Raw genomic sequence first — 27,624 nt, 5'->3', positions numbered from 1 at the left:
ACTACTAATTAAACTACAGATTTATTCAGACTACTGTTCCATGACTCAGTCCAGTATTGTGTTTAGTTGCCATCTACTTTTGCTTTAAATGGTAGTTTCCCTTTTAAATTGGCAGTTTTACACAAAAAGATGACATCTCTTCAAATTAACATGATTGTGCTCCTTTTTATCATTGTTTAAATTTTGTACTTCAAGTGTAAACCCTTTATATGTTTAATTAACTGTTGCTGTTTTCAATAATAAACCTAATTGGCTAATGACTCAGCTGGCTCCACATATCAGTTTTCAAATGTAAGGTTTGAGATTTTTGGTTTTGAAATTTTTTTTGGTAGCAAATCAAATTGTTTGATTTTTGCTGTAGCATTTACTGATATTTCTACTTATTGATACTTAGGTTGTGCCACTTCATAGGGGAACAATTGAACAAATATTAGGCCCCTGTTTTCATGTATTATCTCCTTTAAGTTTTACAAGAGCCCTGTGAGGTAGTAGATTTTTATCATGGCCTTATAGCTGAAGAAATTTAAGTATCTTGCCCCAAATTCACAGCTAGTAAGTACTGAAATACATTTATGTGTAGATGTGTCTAAAACCTTTATTCTTTCCAATACCTTTTGCCTCTTACATTAAAAACTTATCTAAATGGCTTCTTCAACTAGACTGTTAGTTCCCTGTGGGCAAAGATAATATTATATCTATGGGGAAATACAGTATCTTGAAGTGGTTGATGCTCTAAAATAATTTGTTGTGGATGACTGATGAGAAACTCAGCACTTTCCATATGCTTTATAGTAGGTTACCCTACAGTTTTGGTTGTAGTTTTAGATAACACCTCTTTAGATTACATAAGTGTTGAGAAAAATAAAAGAGTATGGATTTAGATTTGAACCTTATTACTAACAGGTGACCTTAGAAACATAACTCTTCTGAATCTGTTTCTACTTATATAAACATTAGGTATTAATATTTATGCTGCAGGTTATTGAGAAGTTGAAATGAGATGAAATATGTGAATATACTAGTCACATTAGATGGCCAGTAATTTTTACTTTTCTTTCTTAAAATGACACTGGCCTTTCAGATAGCATTGCTACCATAAGGATAACCACATGTCACCAACAGAAATAAACAAGACAGGTATGAGAGTTCTTTATTTTCTTATTCCAGGTTTGATGTTCAGGCTCCCAGCTCTTGGGAGTTACGTGTTTTTAAAAAGTGTGAGGTAGAAGGAGGAAGCTTGAACAGTGATGTAAATACATAGCTGGTGACAGTTTTAGTTTTAGTCCAACAAAAAACTTTTTGAGTGCAATGTGCAGTGCACTGTTTTGGGATTTCTTGTGTATCCCTCATAGTGAGAACTTGAAATTCAGAAGATAACCTGTGTGTTGTTTACATATGTTTTCGAATATACTGGAATTTAGGGTTGCTATACTTGGCTTGAATATTTTCCCCCCAATCTAGGCAATGTGCTTTATAGGAAAGTTGGGCATCTCCATTCTCAAGTGATTTGACTGCAAGTTATGAGGTAGAAATGTTCAATTAATAAAAGTACTTAATGTTGATAGGCAGGAGCATTCTCGTATGTATTCCTTGGCCGAAAGAGGGTTCAGCTTTCTTTGGGCATCTCTCAAGTCTGTGTTTCTGAAGCACTTAAGTTTCTTTTTCACAGGAAGCCTTCTTTGCTGGATCTAGGGTATAATTCCCTATTTTGGTGTATTCTGCCCTCAGGTCACCTTTTGCCTGGCTAGGATATTCTCGGTTTGCTAGTTTTCTCCCCTTCAGGGGTTGTTGCAGGACCCCCAGTTATTCTAAATAAATGTGAGTACTAGCTGAGTGAGAAGGGGCTCTTTATCATAGTTAGAGGTGCTAGTGGTAATCAGAAGCTGTGACTTTTTGCCAGGCTTCTCCTTTGGTGCTCTTTAAGACTTTGCTTTTTAAAAGTTCTGAGAGCTATAGGATAGTCTCCCTACATGAGTTGAAACTTATAAAAGATGCAGGGATTGTCATTTAGTCAGCTAAGGCCATGTTATGTGCTTAGACTATAATAATAGAGGAGCTTTTTTTTTTTTAATAGGCTATTATCTATCTAAATTATATAAAAATGTCTCTTAATGTTCTTAAATTGAGGAACTTTCTTATATTTCAGGGGAAGCCATTTGAGTACCTCTGTGTCACTTAAAAAATATTTGAGGCCCATCAACTTTCTTATTTGTTAGAATTCTCTTTTTATGACTTTTTTTGGTGATTCCTGTTTGGTAAATGGCAGCTAGCCAGGGAAGATTAGCTGAGCTAATTATAACTAGAGGGGCCTCAGATGAATACAGGGATGAGAAGCACTCTGGGCCTGGTTGTAGAGGTCGGACCTTGGCCAGGTTCTTCTCAAATCCTAGGACCAAATTTAGCTTGTTGCTGATTATTTAGACGACCAGAATGCTTTTAACCCAGGATGATTGTGGCATGGATTTGAGGCAGGACTAGAGGTGGCAAAGCAATGACTAAAGCACACTCTTCTTTTTTAAAGATGTGGCTTAGGATTCATTATATTGCCTAGAGAGAGAGGGATTTAGTTAAATTCAGAGTCACAGTTATAAATGGAAAATTTAAGAGTTGAGCTGATGAAACTTTGTGTTCTAATGTGGACCTTGTAATCTCTATGGTTAAATTGTTTTTGTTCTTGATAACTGGGTTTTCTAGTAAGATGGATGATTTTCATTTGTGAAAGCCAACTGAAGGAAAAAAATTGACAATACAGAAATAAGTAATACTAGCTGGTACACTTATCAATAGCGTCATTTTAATATTCTGAAGATAAATTGAAAAATAACTTTAAAAATAAATTAAGATGTTAATTTTTGGAGAGTAGGTGGTGTTTTGTAACATAGCTTCACAGAGACCATTCTCTCAGTGTTATTTTTTTCTTCATAGACAATTGTAACTTTAATTAAAATAATAGGATGCTTAATTTGTATGAGGAACATTACTTGGCCTAATAATGAAAATGTTCTAGGCAAAAGAATAATATACTGTAGTTTTCCAGTTTCCACCAAGTTGGATTTGGTGCTCTTTGCGTAACTACAGGAGTTACCATAAAGTCAGATTTCCATTATTGAAAAGTTCATGTAAACAAATATTTGAAAGTCAAACTAACTCTGAATTATCTGTAAAAATGAATTAATTAAAAGTCCACTATGTTAACTTTTCATAATGCTATTCCTCTTCATATCCAGAATTTATGTCAGTGGAGAAAATTCTAGCAGTATTAAAATAAAGTTATGAAGGCGAACCTCTGAGGGTTTGAGATTTAGTGAATGAGGAAATAATGATTCTCTTACTACCTTTTGATTGCTTAAGGTCCCTTTAGAAGCTGGAGTTTTTCTAAAGACTGGTGTCCTTTTGACAGCCTACAGTTTCTTTTCTAAAATATATTTAAACGTGGTATAATATTTTAATTGTGGACAGCTTGGTCTTGGATAATTTAATAGGTTGTTGAGGCACAATGACTTATTTAAAACCATATGTCTTAGATCTCTAAATTCTACTAGCAAGCATGCATCTTTCTGTTAATAACATTAAATTCTTTGAAAGTTGGCTTGCTAAGCTATTGAAAGAAAATTGAACTTTGTGTTTTTTGATTGGCTTATGTGTGAGAAAGAGGATAATACTCCATTTGAAGGCTGTTTCCCTGTTCTCTTGATTGTTGATGCAGGCATCTCCTTTACTTTGTTGCAAAGTAACAAAGGCTCAAATTCTGTTTCTGCCAGTAGTCCCATTGTTTATTTTTCTCAGTCATTGCCAAATGAAATTGATCGTGGCCCCCAAACCATTTTGATAATTAAGGATTGTTTTTGAGAACCACAGAGAAGTTGGCTATGTTGTCTTAGTTAACTTACATAAACAACAAAATGTTTCATTTTCCAAAACACTTCTAGATATTTGTTAATTTTTCGTATGTAAATCAAGAGTTTCGTTTTTCTGTGATTTCATTTGTATCTTAAAAAAAATGCTATTCATTGTATTCATGTACATGAAATGTCATATGCTTAATCCGTTTTTTTATTGTTAGTCATCAAATTGTAAAAAAATATCCTAGGGGACACTCTTTTAACAGTAGCTCCATTTGTTCCTTGGCTAAAGAGACCTGCCTACATGGTGATTGTGTTTTCCTCTGGTTGCTGTCCTGAGCAAAGGCCGATGTGGTGTTTCCTTTATGTTATATCTCAGCCTAGAATTTTAAAATTTCCAAAGAGTGCAGGAAAATAATAACATAGTTCTGTGCACTGTTTTGGGTTCATTTATGCCAATGGTAAAATGCTTAGCCTTGGTAATAAAATATTTATTACCAATAAAATATTTATTACCAATAAATATTTTATTGGTAAATATTTTATAAATATATTTATAGAGTGTATAAAAGCTTTCTTTGATTTTTCATTACCCAGAAAATAAACTATGTAGAAGGGAAAGTTGAAGAGCATGAGAGAATGCTTATTCTAACGTGTAGTTTTAACCTCATGTTATAGACATAGTTGGGTTTTTGCTGGTTTTCCTTCACATTTGGTGGCACAAACCTGGAGGTGGTAAACCATGTGATTACACTGTAACCAAGGAAGGGGAGAACTTCCTCTAGGAAGGGGAAGCAGGACACCAGGCAATAGGGTTTGGATTCCAGCTTAGCACTGACTCCATGTCCTTAGGCAAGTCAGCAACTCTTGGCCTCTGTTTCATCTCCAAGTGAAGAGGAATTTTCACTCAAAAGGCTAATGAGCTCTTTGTTCTGCTTCTGTAGATATGCTTGCTGCATAGGCTGTATTGGAAATTAACTAAAGACTCATCTTCCCTTTTGCTTGTTCTAAGCAACAAATGTAACTGCTTGTACATCCTAGCAACTCCTGGCCTTTGTAACTCTTGGTAACTGCTTGCAACCAACTACCGGGCTTTGTAACCACCTGAGGACAGATTAACCAATCAGTCCATGCCAAGTAAGTTCTATATAAGGAATGTTGCAACTGAGCTCTGGGCCCAGATCTTCAGAGCACTAGCTCCTCTGGGATTGCTGGCGTAATAAACTTGAATTCTCCAACTGTCTGAGTGCTGCTGCTCAGTTTCTTGATGGTCTGATTTTTGCAACTTTTCTGCAACACAAGATAGGGGAATTGGACTCACTTATCGACCTTAAAGCCTTTCCTAGCTTAAAAGTTTTAACTAAATGCTCATATATCAAATTAAAGGGCAGGGCTGCCAAATCATTTTTTGGTCCTTGATGGTGATTTTATTTTGTATCCCTTTTCCTTCCTCTCTGCAAATGAATGTGGTTGGCCCCTTGGTGTGCCTTTTTTCTTATTATCCATTAAATTTAATGCAAAGTGTTATTATTTAACTAGTGGACACATCTCCTGAATGTTGTTTTCCAGAAGCGATATATTGTTTGTTTGTATGTTTGTTTTAAGATTTTTAAGAGCTACTTGTTGTATGAGAGCAAGGTTATTCTTAATTATTAGTTAGAAGTCTGGTTTATGTATAAATTCTAACAGTTAAAAAATTTGTACAGTAAGCAATGCCTGATTAGCAAAAATCTCAATGAGCAAGTGGCTCTGCATATTCAGTGCTGGAGAATTGGAACAGTTCTCAAAAGCATAGTCCCTTTTATTTTTGTTATTAAAAAGTATTTATTAAGTGTTCATATGTATGTAAAGCTGAGTCGTTTAAAAATCTGTGTAAATGCAAATAGTCATCCTATAGTTTACAATAAAATAATCAACAGCGACTTTAATACTAAAAGATCAGTAAAAATAGATCGATAAAATCAACTAATTGATTTTTCTTACATGATTGAATGACAGACTATAATTTTTCCATATTTTTCCTAAATTAAACTAAATCTAAATCTAGTTGCCCAATTTTGTTTAATCTCTAAAGTTAGTGAAAACATTATGCTAACATTATATAGGATAATAAATCTTGAAAAGAAATTTAGAGGTCATTTTGCCTAGATTGCCTACCAATTTGTAATTTCTTTGACCGTATCTCTGATACTTGACTGATAAATCAGCCTCTGTTTGAGAATCATTCAGGACTTCAAGTACCCAGAACACAGTTCATGCTTTTCTTAGCCCTGCTTTCCCCATCACCAGAAATCGTGCCTCTTAAACACTTTCCGTTTGGCCTTATCAGGTAGGCACTACGTTTACTAGACTGGACTGTACCTTCTTTATACCCAGTAGATAGCTGTATCAATATAGGCTCTTATTTATTTAATAAGCATTGCTTGAGTATTTACTATGTCTCACGCCCTATGCTAGGCAGTGGGAATAGAGCAATGAACAAAATAGACTTTATTCATTCTTATAGAGATTGTAATCTTTTGGGTAAAACAGACATTGAATATTTTTTTTTAAGTACGATGTTATGAAGGAGTGGTGCAAGGATCTACCATGTGAGCATGTAGTGGGCAGCCTTAGTTTAAGAAAGACTTCTGGGAGATTACATTTAAACTGAACTCTGAGAAATTATTAGTGGCTGCTCAAGGCACTAATATGAGAATTAAATCTTGATCTCCAGTTTGTTTATACATTATCAGGTGTCTGTACTGTGCCAGGTGCTGAGGTAGGTATTGGAGAAAACAAGTTGAAATAACAATGTGGCTTATTCCCTTAAAATATTACAGACAGACATGTAAACAAAAAATTAAAGTTTTGGGGGTGTCCGATATAGTACAGAGGCAGGAGTGATTAAAACCTTGAAAGCTACCACCTAGAACACTAAGAATACCACTCCTCAAATAGCAAGCTACTCAAGTCACAGAGTTTGAGCCTCTGGGGGCCCAGGGATCAGGTTTCCGGGAGTTTGGGATGATTCTCGTGATTTCGAAATTCACACTGGGCTATTAACTTCTAATTTGTTCTTATTTCTGCTTGCCCTTCTCTAAAAGTATTGAATGACATTTGAGATGTGTGTTTTGGAATAATCTTATAATAGTTAGGAGGATGCTTTTAATTTCATGGAGCAGAAAAATACCAACTCAGTTGGCTTAAAAAACGAGGGACTTGTATCATATGAATCTTGAAATAGGATGTTCCAGGGTTAGTTAATTCAATACAAAGATTGCATCAGTCTTTCTGTCTGTTAGCTCTCGTAAGCATATCTGTCTCATTCTTGGGTGAGGTTCCTTCAAGCTCACTAAATAGAAGAAATTGTAGGTGAGGGGGTAGATACATACTCATTATGTTCAGGGGTTGAAAAAGTACTGATTCTTCTTAAGTGTCTCCTCCCCCCACCAACCAGTGAGGAATGTCTTTTTCCAAAGTCCTTTAGCCAACTACCCTGGTGGCTCACTGGCCAGAATCATGAGTATTATGTTTCATGCTTAAACCAATCACTGGGAAGGCTTTAAAATCTGGGCCTGGTGCCATCTTTGAAGTACGTGGCCTTTGGGCAAAGAAAAGGTGACAGGATAGCATTGGGGTAGGGAGAACAACAATGTGCATGGCTGCTACAAACATATTAAGATGAATGGAGTATAATCTGTAATAGAGCTGCTCAAAGCAATACTGGCATCTTTCGCTTGTTAGGAATGCATATTCTCCCCACTCCAGACCCACTGAGTCAGAATCCTAGGAGCTTGCCCAGGGATCGGTGTTTTAACAAGCTCTCCAGGTGATTCGCATGCACGTAAAAGTTTTAGAGGAACTATTGAGATATCACAAATGGAGTTGGAAATTGTAGGCTTTAGGCTACTGCTTTAGCACTTTCGTTAGCTTTGGCTGCTCAAAAGGATACTTCAGCATATATATCCCATCAAATGAAGAAGAGAAGAGATGTGATTGGGTTTGCATCTTAGGAGGACCAATCCATTCTGCTTGGTACCACCAGATTAGAGTGTGACAGAATGGGCAGACTAGTTAGAAAGCTGTTGTCATGACCAGGAGAGTGAAAATGAGAAGGAAATTAAGGTAGCAGTAGCGGGAATGGAAAGTGGTGAATGGAATTGTGGTGATTCAGTTAAGTGTGGTATTGAATTGGATGTGATGTTGAAGGGAAAGGAGAGAAGAGCCAACTGTGACTGAGATTTCCAGGTCCCCTAAGAGTGACCAGTAGAATGCTAATGCCGTGGAGGGCAAGGAGGTCATTTAGTTTAGATGGTTTGGACGTGTTGAGTTTGAGGTGCCCATTTGAGTACCCAGGTGCAAAAGGTCCAGAAGACTATAGGGAGTGTTTGCCTGCAGCTTGTGAATGAAGATCAAGATTAGAGGCACATATTTGGGAGTTATTAGTAAGGAAATTGGTAAAGGAATAGAGGGGGAAAATGGTCTGGGGACAGAATCTTAGGAAATCTAGGGAGTAGAAGAAAGAAGAGTGAGTTATGGAAACAGGCCTGGTTAGAGATGTAGAAGATGTAAGGTTAATATTGGGTAGTGGAATCCAAAGAAGAAAGATCCAAAGGAGGAATATTCACAAATAACTGAGGTTAGAGTCCTACAGTGGCAGCCCAGAAAAGGATAGTTAGCTTCAGCTGGTCATAAATCTAGTCTGTATGTCTTCAGCTTTATTCCTGGTTATTTCCAATTGCCACTACATTCTTGGAATTTTACATTTACTTGGATCACAAGTTGTTTCCTGGTTAAGTCAGCTCTCCAGTTCTCTGAGTTCACTGTGGGTTTCCAGGGAAGAATGAGACTGATCAGAAATAATGAATGATAGGCAGTGGCCTGAGGAGGGCATCTTACCCTCTTCGTTGCTCTTAGTGTTCTTTCTGCAGCTTTTCCATGGCCTTTGCATTGTGAAACTAGCTTTCTACTTTAGAATGTGAAGTTGTTTTGTATGTGCCAGTATGAGGATGTCAGGACAGGGTATTATGTATACTTCTTAGTTGCTGAAATGGATGAAATGAAATACCTGAAATGAAATATCTGAATTAAGAAATGAAAACAATCACTTGTTAGATTGAATGTCTCCTAACTCTTAATTTTTAGCCTTTTCTCTGGCTCCTTTCTTTTGTTTTTCTTTTTTTTTTTTTTTTTTCCGTCTGTTGTTGGCTCCAGTTGGACAGAGGAAAGTCCACGATGTTGAAATTTTAGTGCTTATGAACAGAAAAGAATTTGGAAATTGAGATAAGGAGAAAACTTCTAAAAAAGTGGTACTGCCTGTTCTATCCCAAATTGACTAAATTGTAAATAAGTCTACTGAGACATTTCTGGTAATCCCAGTTTTATGTAGTAGGTAGGGAATTTCCTATCTGTCCCACTGGGTATAAGAAGACATTCTGATGGAAATGCTTTTGGAGGAGAATGTTATTTTGGGATTTTTGTGCCATGAATTAAAGAGAGCTAGACTAGAAGGAAAACATGAGCAAGATATTTTTACCTCACTGGATTGTGCTGCAGCTCAGGATACATTGGCTTTGTTTCTGGGCTCCATAATTAGCCTGCTCTGTGACCTTGGATAAGTCATTTTAACTATTTCATCCTCATTTTCCTATCTGTAAAATGTTGAAGGTAGATTAAATGCTCCCTCTCATCTCTAAAAATGTTTTGATTTGTGACTGAGATAATGAAATGTTTGATTCCTAAGTCACTCTAAGTTGTGGAGAATCAATTCTTTATTGCTAGGAAGTGAGGGACAAAACATTTTAAGAGGTTAGACGTTATTCAGGGGATTCTTTAATTGACTTTCTGTTAGAAACACAGCTGTCATTGCCAAAAGTGTAACCTGAGAACGTTAAGTCCAAGAAATCTTATGATGTCTGTACTTTTTTCCTACCAGAAATTGCAGACCTTTCTTTAAAAATTCAGGATGGCTAAGGAGGTCACTGCAGGGGGGAATGGTTTCTAGCTTTGTGCCTCACGGGCTGTGCTAGGTGCTTAAGATAGACACTATTCTTGATTAAGCACACTTTCTTATTCTTGAGTATTCCTTATTCCTTAAAAGCCCCTCTTTATTCTCTAATCACTACAAAACAACTTCACAGTAGCACTTTACCCAGGTGAAGGAGAGGGAAGCAGCTGTGGATGGAGAAGTGATAGGCTTGTTGCAATGTTCTTTTGTTGTGTAAGCTGTTCATATTTGTAGATGGGGTAGAAGGAATATAAATGGTTCTTTGTTTGCATTTGGTACCATGTTAAACAAATAGGACTAAATGTTAGGGCTGTTTGTCACAACTTGTATTTGAATCTGTGTCCGGTTTTACTGAATCAGTGTTTGAGGTTAGACCTGCTGCAGCTAGCAAAGATCACATGCAGTATTACATGTGAATCTTTCAGCCAGCCTTTCTTAGCTTAGCTTGATAGGGAGGATGCTGACATGGGTTCTATGTATTTTGACCTTAAATCATGTACGGTGATAGGCTATTATTCTACAGAGAGAGTCTAAAGTTTGGTGATTTTTTTTTTTTTCTTTGACCTTATGCAGACAAATCTCAGACAGCTACTATAGTTATTTTTAAACTTTGTGGTTACATTTAGTTTTATCTCATTTGGAGTTTGCCCAGGATATAAGTTAAATGTTTCTGTCACTATTTTTTAGGAATGTGACTGTGAGTGCTGGCCTTCAGAGTCTAACTTCAACAACAAAGCAGCAAGTCTGTAGATGGATATCTTTGAGACTAACAAAAAAATTTTTAGAAAATAATTATATAGTAATTTCTTGATCTATTGTAATCAATCTGTGACACAGAATCAAATAATTCATATGTTCTTTAATTTAGAGGTTTTATATTTAGATTTTTCTTCCAGTTTTCTTCTAAACATTAATATGGGAGTTGGCTTAAAGATTGGGGGAGATACATCCCAGGTATACATGGGGTGACAGGGTAGGGGATTTATCCTGTGACAGATTTTAAATTATAGCTAAGTCAGCCAAGAGTTGAGCATACATGGTTGATAGTACACTAACTCTAGTTTAAAATGTTCTGGAGATTTTTAGTTTCCTATCGTAGTTATGAAAAACATGCTCATCCATTGTCTTGGGTTTTTACAGATTATAATCAAATTGCTACTTACTAGTCAAAACATCTTTAGGTTGTTTGTGGAGCACACTTGTGTTTCTTATGGCGTTTCTTAGCTCACAATTTATTTATATGAACCTCAGTTTGGGTCACTTTGGTAGTTTTACTGGAGTCTGTAAACTTGGTTGTATTGTGGTTTATGCTTGTATAAAGAGCACAGTTAGAAAATGGCTATTTTAGGATTAGATTGTGTGCTCTGACCAAATTTCCTTTTTTTCCCTCTTGGATTTTAATATGATGGAAAGTGTGTATAAAAGATTTTTAAAGAGCTGTCGTAAATATCTCATCTGTTAACATGGTACTTGGGAGAGGATGTCTACATTGAATAAATTGCCTCAGAAATTAACAAAATTTACTAATTTCTGCTCTCAAAATAGCTTAAAAATATTGATTACATTGGCCTCAATTCTGTCTATATAAATGTTTCCTACTCAGCTAACAAATGAAAGAATTTATGGTATGTGGGAGTGTTTACCTTTATTGAAATACATTTCTGCTGAATTAACCAACATTTATAGAACTAATTAATTATCAAACAAAATGGACATAAGCTTTTCAAATACATTTATAAAATAAAATTGAGTTAAGTATTGAGGATAAAGGGGGAGGTGAACAATAATCTGATAGTAATTATCCTGTCTATTTATAAAATAAGGGACTATCTAGATACTTAACTGTGTAAAACATCTGTGTTGGCAGTTTTCTCCCAAGGTACTTGGGCCTGGGATGTTTTCTTTTTCTATATTTTAAAAAATATTTTGGTTGGTTTCACCTAAAAGGCATTTCTGCTACCTTTAGCGAGATCTGTGTGCCACAGAGATTCTCAGATATGCCAAAAGCCCTGATAGTGTTGTCTGATACAGATAGAACTGAAAAGTCTTTTTTGAAATTGAGGACCAGGGGCGGGAGACAGCCCTGTGTCCTCCTGCTTTTAAAGTGAAAATTTTGATGCCAGGGAAGTGGAGGCACCTTGGAATAGCCAATAGCTCTCAAGGGGTTCTTCTTTAGTAAGGAATATGAAACTTGAGTGACTGTCCTAAAATGGAAAGGATTCCTTAATTTTTTCATCTGGCCTGGAAGAAGGAGTGTTTTGCCAGACACCTTCAGTTCTTTTATGATGCAGTAGTTCCATGAGATCACGTTCCATAAAACATATCCTTATTAACATTATTCCAATTTTGCTGATTTTTCTCTAGCTTTAATGGCTAAGAGGGAAACATTAGTAGAGATGGAACTATGTATTCAAATGAAGATTAATCCCTTAGCTTCCACATGCCCCATGTTCCCCAAACTGTTCAGTGTTTCAGATATATTAGTAGAGCATATAGATGTATCAAACAGTCACATTTGAGCATATAGATGTATCAAACAGTCACATTATTAGTCCTAATTAGTAGCCACTACTGAAATTCTATGAGAGGATGATGAGACTATAGGATTGAGCCCTTTTCATCAGCTGGAACACCAGAAACAAATTAGTTGTAGCTTACTAGATGTATGAATGGCTATCTGATTTTTCAGTTGATAGTTGTATATTTTTGTTTGAAGATCTTAGCAAAGCAATGTCTCAAGATGGCGCTTCTCAGTTCCAAGAAGTCATTCGACAAGAGCTAGAATTATCTGTGAAGAAGGAACTAGAAAAAATACTCATTACAGCACCATCGCATGAGTTTGAGGTAAGGACTCTACAATGCTTCTTAAGCTTTTACCCATCCGCATGCTGAGTTGCCATTGCTGCTGATGATCATCCAGCTTAAAATAAACACAAGATGTAATATGAGCATAAAAAAATTAGAATTGCTCAACAATTAAGGATTTTCAGCATTTGGCCATTGTAAAACCATTGTCTTTTTCTTTTTTTAATTTTAGGAAGTTTCTAAAGTCTAAAAGAATCAGAACGAAATTACACTTTATTTGTTCTTGTTTTGGCATCATTGAGTGGAAAAATAGATATCAATATTCAGTGAGAATTGTGAAAAGTTAGTTTATCAACCATATATCTTGCATGCCTTTTTCAAAGAGCCAATTCTGATAGAACTGTGCTATTTTGTCAGCTATAACAGAGGACCCACAATAGGCAGATGTTTACTTTTCTACTGATAAATCAATAGATTATCTTTTCATTTTCAAGTTTTAATTTCTGTTTAATGTTTTGAGGTTAGCTGTGTTTGTTTCTATCCTTTTCGTGAAGATTAATTTTTACTTAAAATAAATAGAGAAAGATATTGGTGAATAAATATAGAGGACCGTTTGGAACTTCCATAGACCAAATGGTGTTTAAATTACATGATACTGGTAGGAGATGGGGAGGATTATTTGCTTGTATTCCTTTAGGTGTGGTTCCTATTAGCTTTTCTTCCTCTTTAGTTTTAAATTGGAATACAAAAAATTCCTTGTTCTAATAATATCATTAGAATTTAATTGAAAAGTATTTTAAGTGTATAATATATAACTGTTTTTATTAAATATTAAGCATTCTGCTAGTTGTAACGATGATTTCTATTTTTACAGCACACTAAAAAAGACCTTGATGGATTTCGTAAGCTGTTTCATAGATTTTTGCAAGAAAAGGGACCTTCTGTGGATTGGGGAAAAATCCAGAGACCTCCAGAAGATTCGGTAAGTTTTAGATAATATGTAGGAAAATTTAAGGTAATTTAGGACATTGCTTTAACTTTCGAGTTAGTGTAAGGTACCTGTAAGAACCATCATTTCAGACAGATAGGAATATTTCTTTGTATTTGCTGTCCCATTATGCTGAAATTACAGAGGTAGCCTTCTGCCACTTTCCCTTCTGTTAGACCCATCTTTTCAGTTCTGCAGAGGATTTAATGAAAGTCTAATCTCCCTTTAATACTACCTCATAAATTAATATCCCTGACTATGAGATAGTTCTTTGGCAAAGTACCAAACACAATAAGAGCTTCATTTATGTTTTTTTCTTTCTTCTCTCTCAAACCATATGATTTCTTATTGTCTGTAGGGTCTTGTGCAGATGCTAAGTCAGCTCCTTAAAGCTTTCCCTCTGCTTTCAACCCAAATAGCCATATTTCCCCTGCCTGCCTTATTGGAACCAACCCAGCAGTTCCTTCTCAAACATTGTATTTCTAGACTTCTGTGTATGTTGTTTCCTTGGAATGCTGTGGTCTCTTTACCTATCAAATTTTTGCTTATTCTTTGAGGCCCAGTCCAAATATACCTCCACCACTATCATCAGCCCCTTGCAAAAAACTACACTGAAGAGGTGTAGTGTGGTGGTATCAGAGGTTCAGATTCTAGCTCTACTGCTTATGAGCTTTGTGTAAAATGAGAATAATACCAAGTACTTTATGTACGTCACAGGGTCGTTATGAGGCTTCATTAAGAAACATATATGGAAAAAGTTAAACTCTGAAGCATTTTGCAGATGTTAACAGTTATTTCTATCATCATGCGGCACTTAGCCGGCCTAATTAGTATTAGTTGTTTGTATGCCTATGTTGTCTTCATACTAGTCTTTATGGCCAGGGGACTAATGTGCCTTGAACTAATGTTTTCTGAATGGATGATTTAAATGAAGCAATTGTCTAGAGGGAGAGCCAAGATGATGGTGTAGGAGGATGCTGAACTCCCTCCCTCCCAGGAACACATTGAAAGTATACCTATATTTAGAGCAATTCCTCCTGAGGGACAGCTGAGAGCCAGTTGAACAGCTTCTGCATAGAGAAGGTCGAGGAAATGCAAGAGTTCTCAGGAGCTGAGGGACCTATCCAGGAGTACCATTGTTTACATTTCTCCAGCACATAGATAGTGGGCATGAGCTCCATTCAGGTTTTTTGGCCAGCATGCATGGCTGCTATAGCACATCCCAGCCACCCCTCCTAGAGCTAGGAGGAACAGAAGGGCACCATAGCGTATGTATAAGGGGTCCCTCCATCCAGAGATTGATCCAGCGGATATGGCAGGAAGCTGCTGTGTGCACTCACTGGCTGCACATGCACGCAGGGTCCCCTGCCTAGCAAGAGTGTGAAGGCAGCAGAACGCCATGGTACCTGCATGCAGAGAAAGGGCATAGAGTGGGGCGCTGCTGTACGTGCACATGGGACTGCCCCATCCAGAGAAGGTGTGGAACTCAAGTGCAGCGGTGCTGGCACACAGGGCTGCCCCATCCAAAAAAAGTGCAGAGCTTGGAGAGTGTTGCAAGGCACACATGCAGAGCACCCATGCCCAGACCTGGCTCAAGCAACAGACAAAGCAACAGGGCATACTGCATGTGCACTGAGTAGCTCTTCCCAGCACACGCAAACTAGGCTGCCCCACTTGGAACCCACTCCTTCCGGCCAGGCAACATACTATGCACCACATGTGCCTGCCCAGACTACAACCAGCCTGCCAAAACCATCTGACACACAGTCTAGATAGAGGCAACTTTTTAAAAATTGGAAGAGATAGATATTTCATCTAACTCATAGAAACAAACACAGAACATCAAACAAAATGGAGAGACAGACTAATAAGCCTCAATGAAGGAACAAGAGAAAATTCTGGAGAAAAACTAATGAAATGGAGATAAGTACTTTGCCTGAGAAAGAATTCAAAGAAACAGTCATAAGGATACTCAACAGGCTTGAGAGTAGAATGGAACTCAGCACTTCAAAAAGAGACAGAAAATGTAATAAAGAACCAATTAGAGATGAAGAATACAAAAACTGAAATGAAGAATACATTAGAAGGAATTGACAGCAGATTAGTTAATGCAGAAGAACAGATGGAGAGTCCTCAAAAAACTAAAAATAGATCTACCACACTACCCATTAATTTTATACTTCTCAGTATTTAGAGAAAACAAAAACAGCAATTTGAAAAGATTATACATCCCTGTGTTCACTGCAGCATTATTTACAATAGCCAAGATATGGAAGCAACCTAGGTGTCCATCAATAGATGAATCGACAAAGAGGATGTGATATATATACAATGGAAATTTATGCAGCAATAAAAAATAATCAAGTCTTGCAATTTGAGACAACATGGATGGACCTAGAGGGTATTATGCTAAATGAAATAAGTCAGAGAAAGACAGATACAGTATGATTTCACTTATATGTGGAATCTAAAACACCAAAAAACAAAACAAAACAAAAACAGACTCATAAAAATAGAGATCAAACAGATGGTTGCCATAGGGGAGGGGGATGGGTGGATGGGTGAATTGTGGTAAATTGACATGATGACAGATGCATACTAGAATTAGTGTGATGATCATATTGTAAGGTATATAAATGTTGAATCACTATATTGTTCACCTTAAACTAATATAATATTGTATACCAACTATATTAAAATAAAAAAATAATAAATGAAGTAATTCTCTAAGGAGGTAGGTTTTATTAACATATTGACCTTTCTTTCTCCCCTTTCTTGTCAGAGTTTTGACCTCTGTTGCTTGTAGCACTTCTCACTGCAGGTATAGAAAAGACTTGATAAAGTGGAAATAATTGTGTATAGGTAATTTATCTCTTGTGTGTCTGTAATCTTAGATAATCTAATCCTGATTTAAAAACGGTATTTAGGGCAACGGTTTGACAGACTACTAGTAGCCCAAAGGCTTCCGCTGCCTGTGTTTGTAGTTTTATTGGAATATAACTGCACACATTCATTTATGTACCATCTATGGTGGCTTAAGCTTATGGGAGTCCCTCAAATTTTATTCTAAGGAGAAAATCTTAAGCATAATTCCTATTTAGAAATACTTTTATTCCCTTATGTGAAAAATATGTTTCAGTTCTTAAACGATTTAAAATTACATGCTCGTTGTAAAAAAGAAAACAAGCTAAAAAAATAAAAATTCCCCCTAAGCATTCACTGTGAAGAGTCCCTCACTTTTTATGTTGAAGTGAAAATTCCTCTTGTCTGTACTGCTTGCCAATTATACTGCATTTTTTTTTTAGGGTCCACTTTTTTAGTCTTTGATTTCCTTAGTTCTAGTGAATGTATTGTGATTTATTTTTGTAATTTTAAGTGATAGAATTAATATTTTCTCCTGAAAAGTAATGAGAATTCTTCTTTATAGGTATGTAGTTTGAAAAAAGAACGATTTATAAATTCAGTCAGATTTCGTAAAAGTTTGTGAGCAGGCCTAAAATTATACTTAAAAAAATTAGGCATATATATTTCCTCCCTTTAAACTCTTAAATAATTTTTGCCTAGAAATTTATTCCTAATTGAAATAACCTCACTTTTCTAATTAATGATGGACCTAGGTATAAAAGTGTGGTTTCCTTAATTCTTGCTTGCAGACCTGGGAATTTTTTGTTTTCTCCTACACAAACTTAACCTTTTGAAGTTAGAGCCTACCTTGAAGGAAGATGTGCAGATTTGTCACTTTCAGTGTATTTTCAGATTAAAGATTTTGCTTTGCTAGTCAAGGAATCTGCCTTTGTGTATTTTAAGAGAAGATTATGACATATAATAGAGTTTCTTGGAGTGGGGATTGGAGAGTGGGGAAGGAAGGGAGTAGAGGGATCAGAACCACCTGGGGATTTTTCCAGTTTGGTATTACCATTCCCAATAAGGTCCCAACATACTCTTTCTGCAGGCTGTGCCCCTGTAGTGAACGGTAGTTACTAATTGGAATGCAGAACTGATATGGAAAGAACAGAAAGAGAAAATAGAATTCTAGATGTAATATGATTTTGTGAAGTCTTTTTTGTTTATAAAAGTGTAAGCCTTCATTAAAAATATGTCTTCATTTTGAAGCCTATGTTTTGAGCATCTTTTAAAAAATGTGCTTATAATCCCATATACTCTTAATATTGAAAGCTTTAAAATGCAAAAGCAAAAAATAAGTTTACTATTAACTGTCATGAGCTTCTGAGGGCACAAATGTGTCTTATACTCTGTTAACAGCTTTTGCAGATAGTTCTGAGAATATGAATCATGGATTAATGTTTCTTCACCTTGTTTGTCCTATACTCTTCTACTTCCATCCCTCCCTCCCCACCCCACAACAGAGGTTTTCTCTCTCTGGTCATAGAAATTACATAAGGATCAATTTTCCTCTTTAGCGAATATGAGTTTTTGTTTTTAAATACAGGCTTATCCTCCTAACTAAAAAATTATTGTGGGAAAATAGCCATTTAGAATTGTATTTTTCACATCAGCCTTACATCAAAGGTATATACATAAACGCCATAACAGAGGATCTATATTTTTGTATAGGCGTTGACAAACTACCAGAGTTAACCACCTTATTTTGTAAATAAAGTTTTATTGGAAGACGGCCTTGTTCATTCATTTACATATCTGTATGGAGTTATGATATGGATAATTCTCTGTCTCAATTTTGTGAATGTTAACTAAGTGATTGTTATAATCAAGATTATCTTGATTATTTAGCTACATAAATAGAAGAAAGTTTTTAAAAATATTAAGGTTAATGTTTTAGATTAGAGCAAGGAAGACCCAGTCAGCATAGCATGTACAGCTTCATTTGAGAATTTCATTGTTTTCTAGAGAGGCCGTGAGAGTATATTGTTCCTAGCTAAGCTTAATGTTTGCGCTTACCTCTTGGGGATGGAGAGGTATGAAAAATAGATAAAAGAGGTGATTTGCAGAGCCTGCTGAAGAAGATATTAGGGCTGACAGGTTCTTTTAAGCCCTCACTTAAAACCTGTTATCACCTAGCTGGCAGTGATCTCTGGTGATAATAAAGTACATTCTCATTTATGTGAAAAATGTTCTCTAAAGAAGGCCTTTTCATTTAGATAGGAACAGAAGGTCCCTGGTTGAGTTATGATTGTCATTGTTCTTGTTTTGAAGTCCTCAAAAGGGTGGGAGTATTATTTGTGAATGGGGAGAGTTATATGAGGGTCAACTTTTTTTTTATTGAGGCAGAGAATTGGCATAAAGAATATCATACCAATATGATATTTAGCTTCAACAGGTTTTTTGTTTGTTTTGCTCCATAAAATAACTGAGAGCTTTTCATACTCTTAGTCTGTCAGTACAAAAACACTGAAATGTGTATAATGGCAAGGCATTCTGAGAAAGTTACAGTATATGTGTGCAGAGTAAAAACAATAGGTTTTTTTTTTTTTTTTTAAGATGAATCATAGTATATGATGTTCGCTCATCTTTTTGAAAGACTTAATGGGAGGCAGTTTGGCCAAGGATCTGACACGTGACACAGGATGGTTTGCTCTGAGCATGGTAAAAACTTCCCAACTGCAGTCAGCTAATGATAAAGCTGTTAGAGACTTGTTTTGTGTGTGTGTAAACATTAAATGAGATCCCAAATGTAAAAATGTTCTAGTCATGGAGCATGCTTCTTCATGTCTAGAGCCATAAGAAAGGCCCTGAGAGAGCCATATGTCGAGTCTTCGCCTGCCATCACAGCTCCTGTTCACTGGCTGAGTGGGTTACACTGGAGAGACGTCAGAAACTAGTTTCTATTTTATGGAGACACATTAACAGAAGATTGGAACAGAATGTAAAAACCATGCTTCATTATATACCTCAGTTTGTTTAGGTTTTTCAACATTGTAAAACATTAACCCAAATAATTAGAAAAGAAAAAAGGCAATTAATTGTCTATTATATTTCTATAAAGCTGTGGGGAAAAGCTAAAAGACAAGAAACAGACTGGGAGAAGATATTTGCAAAACACATATTCAAACACAATTTTATTAAGAATTGACAAACATGAAAAACGTGGTTTTTTTAGTTATGACAAACTGTATAAGGTTAATCGACACTTTAGCTGTTAACAGGTTTTATATTTTTAACGTCAGGTTCATTGAGGTATAATTTACCTATAGTAAAATTTACCCTTTTCGGTGTACAGTTTTATGAGTTCTGGCAAATGCATACACTCGTTTAACTGCCGTCACAATCAATATATAGAACTTTTCCATTATCTCCAATAGTTCATAGTGCAGCTTTAAAGTATGCTTCTTAAACCCTTACAGGACTTTGGTTCCCACTTCCCTCTTTCCTTAAACACACAATCTAAGCAAATATGTATCTTTTTAAAGTATTGCCTTTTCCTTCATTCAGACTTCTGCAATGGAAGAGGTCAGCCTGGCCAACACTCTCAGTTTTATGTCTGACTGGGCTTTCTCTTAACCTTTGTCCACCATGCCACACCTGCCCTTTAATCTTCCATAAAACTTTCTTTTTATAGCCTCTGGCCTTTTCTCTCTCTCCTACTTTATTTCTCCAAGGCTTCTCCAACAATGTGAATTGTATAGTTAAGCTAACAGTGTACTTTATACAACTTTACTCACTATTTAGTACCTCAAGAGTTTAAAGATAGTATACAGCATAAACAGGATGATGTTAGAGGCTTCAGTTTTATTTTTAAGGGAATTTAGAATTATCAGTTATTTTAAAGCATCTCTTGTCTACCATTAGACTAATAGGTTGGCTTGTAGGGAAGATGCAAGGTGATTTTATTAAGGAGCTCGTCCTAGTCACATAAGCAGGTTGGCTTTTGGACTCTCCCATTTCTTCTGTTTGAATTCTATTCCAGCTTCCTGAGTCATCCACTTTTGTCCTTTCTAATCCATACTAAAGTGGAATGTTCTTGGAAAACTGCCTTAGCTGATAAGGATATGGTCCAATGCCTCACAAGGTTGACTAAGTTTATGAATTCAGCTGACTTCTATAAAAGGGTGATGACTATTGACCTGTTTATCATGTTTGAATTTTATTTTTTATCATATATGTTTTGCCTTTTGCAGTTAAAAAATTTCCAAAAGTCTTTGAATTTCCAAGACTTTCTATAAAGAATTCTAGATTACAGCAAGTTATAGGGAGCAGCTGTCACCTTCTCATCCTAGTTATCTCGTACTTTGTAGGATCATTTCTATGTGTAAACACCCTGTTTTTTTGTTTCTTGTTTTTGTCATTTGGGTTTTCTGCCAGTTTTTTTATTGTCATCTCTCCTGTAGTTTATCAGGTTTAAAGTACACCATTGTAATGAGAATGTTATAGTTTTATATCTCTTCAGCATTTTGGAAGTTGCTACAGTTTTTAATGGAAGGGCAGTGGGTATGGGACTTTGAGAAACAAAAATATCAAGAGTAACAAAATGCTGTAAAAATTGAATAAGTGAGAAGCAATTTACAATATGTATTTCTAAGTAAACTTTAAATTTTAGAATAGTTTGATTTATCAAAAAGTTGCAAAGATACACTATATTTTTAACCAGAAACATTATGTAGCTATCCAAGCTAATTTTTGTTACCCGTATCCCATTTTTAAACTTCCTGCTGTGTCAATAGAAGCACAAAATAATTGCTGAAAATGCTGATGGAATTTTTCTTCAGACTCAAAATGGAATATAAATAAAAGATAGCTGAGAAGAAACATGGAAATTCCAGAGGGATACCTGTGACTAGACTAAATGTGGAAAAAGGTATAAGTAAGCCATTAAACAAAGATTTCTATTTATAAATGGGCTTGTTTAAAACAAGTGTCTTTAGCCTTAAAGCCTTCAGGAGATTGGAAAGTTTTCTATTTCAAAAGAGCATGAAAGAAACACCATTCCAAAGTTTTTGTTTTTAATGAAGCTGAGCTTTTAAATTATTTTTTATTTTAAAAAATTTGTAAAGACCTATATTTGCAAAGCTCTATGTTTATAGTTAATGCTTATTGTCAGTGTTGGGTTGCTTATATGTCAGATATTGTAAGAATTTTTTATGCTCGTGATCTCATTGAATATTCACAACAGACTTGGAAGATAGGTCCAGTTAATATGCTCATTTAACAGAAGAGGAAACTGAAGTTCACAGTAACTTGACTAAGAGTAGGAGCCCTGATATGAACTAGGTCATCAGGCTCCAAAGGCCTAGTTCTTTGGTGTCTTTTAGTAACAATAATGGAGCTCTTTTAGGAGTACAGCCCTGTCTTTATCTGTAGTGTGAAGAATGTGGCATACTTTATGTGATTATCAACAATAGTATTAATAGAAATAAGAGCAAACACTTATTCAGCACTAATGTGCTGAGCTCTGTTCTTAGCTTTCTCTGTGCATTTCCTTACGTAATCCTCAAAACAACTCTAGGAGCTCTCTATTATCCCTGTTTCACAATGGAAGACTCTCAGACCGAGAGGGATTGAGTTGTCCCTACAGTTTTCTGGTGAGTAAAATGGTCCAGACTCTTAACTGCTATGGTATGTTATAGAGCAGTCACCAGTTGCCATTAATGTTTAAAAGAAACTTGAAAGTCTTTAAAGTGTGGCTTTTTCATCATTTTTCCATCTTGTGTAGAACTGTTGAGTATGCTGCCCTTCTTCCCTCAGGGCTTAAAATACCCTCACTTCTCTTTGAAGTTCTTCCAGCAACAGATTTAACAAATATTTGTTCAGCAGCTACCGTGTGGTGGGCTTTTATCTAGACACTGGGATACAAGTGAACAAGATAGACAAGAGCCTAACACTCATGAAGCTTCATTCTAGTGGGAGAGAGAAAACAAATGCATAAATAAATAAGATGATACTCTTAAAGACTGATTTCCCAGACTCTTCTGCAGCAGTCACATCTCCCTAGCTGAAGTCTCTTTCTGATTTACCTGTAGTCACTACACAAAGTTATAGAAGTCTCCTTTATTTGTTACTTTTATTCTACAAATTTATCAAATATCCACTATTTTCATTATTGGGAATGCAAAATAAAGACAATCGCTGCTCTTATTAAAGAGTATATAACTTTGTACAATGCTTCCCAACCTTCCCATGTAATGACATATGTAGAAAATGTATGGGGGTAAATATAAGAGGCTATTTAGCTGGGAGAGGGACTGTTGCTTTCTCAAGCTCTGCCTAACTGTCTAGAGAGCTAAAGGAATCAACATGCAATAATAGTAAACCAGTTTTGGGTTTCAGGTTTAGTGGGTAGATGTTTGCACAAAGATATGTATGTAGTACATTGGGATAATAGGTATGAGGGAGTTCTGGAGACACTTCACTAACCATCTTCCACTAACAAACTAGAGAGATTAGCTGGTGCTCATTTTCTTTGAATGCTTGGTCTACTCTTTATTATCATAAGTTCTTCTCTCACTAGTGGAGTGGCTTCCTCACCAAAACTCAGTAGTACTTGTTCCCAAACCTGCTCATGCCAGTTATATTTGTTGTGATGACAAATGTAATTAAATTTTATATAAACTGATGAAATGGGTTTTTAAAAAGTTATTATATGAAAAATGAGTTGAATGGGGAAAATCAGATAAAGGCGAGTAGCCAAAAACAGCAATTGAATTAGATATGGATGAGACAAGTATGAAAGAGAAAATTGCTGAAGTCTAGAATTCTTCTGCATGTACATTGTTTCACAGATGACTAAGTTCTTGGTCCACTTCGAAGAAAGGAAACTGGAAATGTTAGATGGTATATTATTGGTGTGGTTTACATTAAGACAACACAGAGTTCTTGTCAGCAGATCCATACCCTAAGGAAAAGACCTGTGTAGATAAATGTACATTTATTTGTAAAAGGTTGAAATAGTTTATATATCTAAAACTATTTCGTTATTCTATACTTGAACTTAATTTTTAAATTAACTGTCTGCCCGTCCAGAATGTTTTAGCTAAGTAGCTTTCTGATGTATATACCAAGTGTAGCAAGAGAAGGAGCAGCTAGACAGTTGGGAAGTCCTAAGAAAGAGATGAAGAGGTACTGTTAGAACTGCGATTTGAAGTAAGAGTAAGTTTGTCTAAAAAGAGAACACAGTGTACAAAAGCTCAAAGGCATGAGAGAGTAGAAGGTGCTTTAAGAACATGGTTTTATAGTACTACTAGAGAATAAGAATGGAAATGAGTGGAAGACTAGGGTAGACAAGGTTAGTAGGGATCATATCTGCAATTCATTGTCAATTAGGACAGATCAGTTTGGCCAAACTAAGATGATGGGAAACACAGGAAATAGGGAGTCTTTAGGTTTACAGCAGGCTAGTTGGAATGTATTTTTTGGAGGCAAATGAGAAGTAGCTGTGGTTTTAAGTTCTTAAATTCTAAACCCCAAATTACATAAGGTGATTTGGATTTCTTATAGCTCTTAGTCACTATTGGAGAAATGGCTCCTAATTTTAATTTTTCTCTCCTTTTTTTTTTTTTTTTTTAATATCTTTTCTTAGGGATAGCTGACCTTCTTGCCATTTAGTTTCTGTACATTGATGATGTGTATTGAGCAATTTCTCATAGTTGTAAAACCTTAATGACATTGAGCTATAATATTCCCAATCTTATATTTTGTCAACAGTGTCTGAGAAATTACCTCATGCTCAGTGTCATACTAATATATTCCACCATTACAAAACCACTTGTGTCTTCATACTGAATTCACTTTGCCTTCAGTATATTTAACACTTTTTTGTTTTTCCATTTTAGCAATAATAGCAGTGAGATTAAGAACACATACTCCAGAGTTTTAAATCTTAGCTTCATCACTTCTCAGCCACGTAACATTGGGAAGGTTATTTTACTGCTTTAAGCCTCAATTTCCTTACTCATAAAAAATAGACATAATAAAAGTAAGATTTTAGTGAAGATTATTGAGACTGTATCTAAAGCATTTACTACACGCCAAGCATTCTGATAAAGACTTAATAGATGTTTGCTGTTATTGTTATGCGTTCAACAGACATTTATTAAATACCTCCTAGATGCCAGGTACTATCGTAGGCACAGTAGAAACAACAGAATTAAGAATACAGATGATATTTCTTTCAAAAATTCTATAACTTTCATATTTATGTATTGTTATTTCTCTTTGATTATGAATATATTCTAATATCATTATACTGAATTTATATATATTTCATTTCTGATTGTGAATAATGCTTTTTATTTTTAACAAAATATTCCATCAAGTAGATGAACTATAACTTATATCCCTATAATTCACTTATTTTAGATGTGTTGGTAGTTTGTAATTTTCATTGTAATAAATAAAGCTCATCTATCTCAACGGATTTTCCTTATTACAGAGATAAAATTTAGCTAATTTTTTAATCTTCAGGATTACAGAAGGTCTTAAACAGGTCAGTGAGAATAAACAACATAATGCTCTTCATTATGAAAATGGTTAGGTGTACTATTCTGTTTGACGGGTTTTAGTAAAGGGTATCCATACAGTGAAAACCCTACATATATGTAGAATTGTCTTTAACTGACAACTCCACATATGTTCATAGATTTTTTTTTTTAATCTACTAAACTCAAAATAGATGTAAGGGGTTGGCCTTGTCTCAGAGGACTATTGTAGCTATCGAAAGAATTAGCTGTCCATTCTTATACTGTGTAGAGGTGTAGGTATTTAAAGGATTGGTGTGTGTTCATTATGGGGTGTAAGGTTTACTGAACTGGTAAGTCTTTGCAGAGTGTCCTTGACATTGGAATATTAAATCTTAGGTGAAATTATAGGAAAGATGGCTGATGACCATTATAGGATTAGCTCTTTGATCATATATCATTGAGCATGGCAAAACTTTGGAAATCAAATGTTTTTCCTTAATATCTTGGTAGAGGGGGAAAAAGACAATGAATCCAGCTCATCACTTGACATTTGACAGGGCGTAAGGGTTGGGAGTTTTTATAGGTGTATCAGTGTGTGTTACTGGGGATTCTCCTATAGTGTACATGTAGGTTTATTCTTATTTTCTGCTATTATTAAAGCCCTGTGATTAATATACTTACATATAAATCTTTACATCTCTGATTTAGTTTTTAGAAAAAATAATCAGAAATGGTGTTTTGTTTAGAGAATATGAACTTTTGAAAATTTCTTGTTACATATTTCAAATTGCTTTCCAGAAAGAGTATACTGATTTGTACTCTCATATTAATTTATTGGTTCAACAGCTATTTTTTGAGTGCCAACTCTGTATTAGAGGACCATACCGGTAAAGCCCTATTCTCATCTCGTTCCTAGTTTACAGTCTAGTGGAGATGTGGACAATAGAAGATATGTAATGTAATTTCAAGTAGTGATAAGTGACATGATTATAAGTAAAAAAGGGCCAGGGGACAGAGAACAAGGGAGTAATACTTTAGATAGGGTAGGCAGATAGGAGAGGCCTCTCAGAGTTAACATTGAGTGGAGACTTACAAACTATTGTCAGTCTCACTACATTTATTAAAGCATTGAGTGTTATTGCTTTTAAAAATATTTGCCAGTTCAGATGAAAAATATTTTTAGATTTTTATTTAAAATTTTATTTTTTTCATTGGCTATTAGTTATTGCTTGAAATATTTAATTGCAAACTTGTTTTATTTGTAATAATTGGTTATTGGACTTTGAGTTGCTATGGTCCTTAATTTCATATAACAAAAAGGCTCAGTACTCAAGTTTGGCTCCCCAGAGAGGGCAACATGAGACTATATGAAAATAAGTGACTTCTATGATTCTGGCTCCTGGTTATAGTTCTTGCTGATATTTTTACTAAGGCTGATTTTTGTAACTGAGATAGCAGATTGTAAGATTGTATTAAAGGATATTGAGCATGAGTTACTGAATTGGTGCTGATGAGTGTAATTGTTTAGAGCAGCCGTCCTCAACCTTTTTGGCACTAGGTACCGGTGCTCCTATGAGAATCTAATGCCTGAAAGTACCTATTTATTCACCCCTTCTTATACATTTTTGCTTTCAGACATGTGAGGACTTAGTGTTTGAATAGGACAGCTGATTGATTCTTTCCACCACTGGAAAAATTGCCCTTTTGTTTTCTAGTCCACATTTACTCAATATTAAAATTAGTTTTTAAAAAAAAACAAAAATGTGGGATTTAATAGCTGGCAAAATTGAAATATATACTTGATTTTGTACTTGTGTTCTTTTGATTTATATGTGGAAGAAGACAAAAAGAACTTTCTTAGGAAATGTACTTTTCCAAACTCAGCTTATAACTTAGTTTATGATGTGATTGTACATTTTATTTGCTTACTTATCATAGAGGGATTGTTTGTGATTACTACACTAATATTCTGGCCCATAAAATTACTTTTTATGCAAAGCAAAGTCTTAAATTCAGGTTTTCTTTGTCAAATATGTATGTAATGTATGCTAATTTAATACTTTTTTCTTGAATTAAAATAATGGGTGTTTGTAATTTGGTTTCTAATCAGTAATGAAACCACTTTTATTTTAAACTTAGTATTTAATAAAACAAGAAATAAGTTCCTTATCCAGAGTAAGACAAGAAATAATTTTCAGTGAATAGATTTAATTTATTAATAGCTCTGTTCATTCCATTCATTTGTTCACTTATTTACTCAACAAATATGTGAGTGCCACCAATGAACCTGGCACTTAGTTAAAGGCAATGGATATGGTGAGGGGGGAGTACCATATTGCAGTTACTGCCCTCATGGAGTTTTTGTCATCTACCAGATGTGGAGCACTGAACAAACAATTTAGAGATAGGGGAGTAATTGCTATGGTAGAAGCCAGTAGTACCTGAAGCAAGAAGTGGGGGCTGCACCAGATTCACTCTGGGGCATGAGGGTCACAAAAGGCTTCTAAAGGAAGTAATGATTTTGCTATGTGTTTCAGGGACTCCTTGAGGAATACATGTGTGCCTGCACATATACACCCACACAAAAACTTTAAACATTTTTAAAAATTCTTTTAATTGTGATAAAAA

At 35.3% G+C, this 27,624-nt stretch overlaps 1 protein-coding gene across 4 annotated transcripts in view; it reads left to right on the top strand.

The window, feature by feature from the left end:
- Positions 1 to 27,624, top strand: part of UGP2 (UDP-glucose pyrophosphorylase 2) — a 54,088-nt gene that overhangs the window by 2,850 nt on the left and 23,614 nt on the right. For all 4 annotated transcript variants that reach the window (XM_011381868.2, XM_011381866.2, XM_023524253.1 and 1 more), the window contains exons 2-3: positions 12,548 to 12,675; positions 13,511 to 13,618. In XM_011381868.2, the coding sequence (XP_011380170.1) occupies positions 12,562 to 12,675; positions 13,511 to 13,618 (222 nt within the window). In that variant the 5' untranslated portion in view covers positions 12,548 to 12,561. The remainder of the gene's footprint in view (positions 1 to 12,547; positions 12,676 to 13,510; positions 13,619 to 27,624) is intronic.

The sequence above is a fragment of the Pteropus vampyrus genome, unplaced genomic scaffold (genome assembly GCF_000151845.1).
Source record: "Pteropus vampyrus isolate Shadow unplaced genomic scaffold, Pvam_2.0 Scaffold453, whole genome shotgun sequence".
Taxonomy (NCBI): Eukaryota; Metazoa; Chordata; class Mammalia; order Chiroptera; family Pteropodidae; genus Pteropus; species Pteropus vampyrus.
Note: the sequence above shows the minus strand (reverse complement) of the source record. Positions and strands in the feature narration are given on the sequence as shown.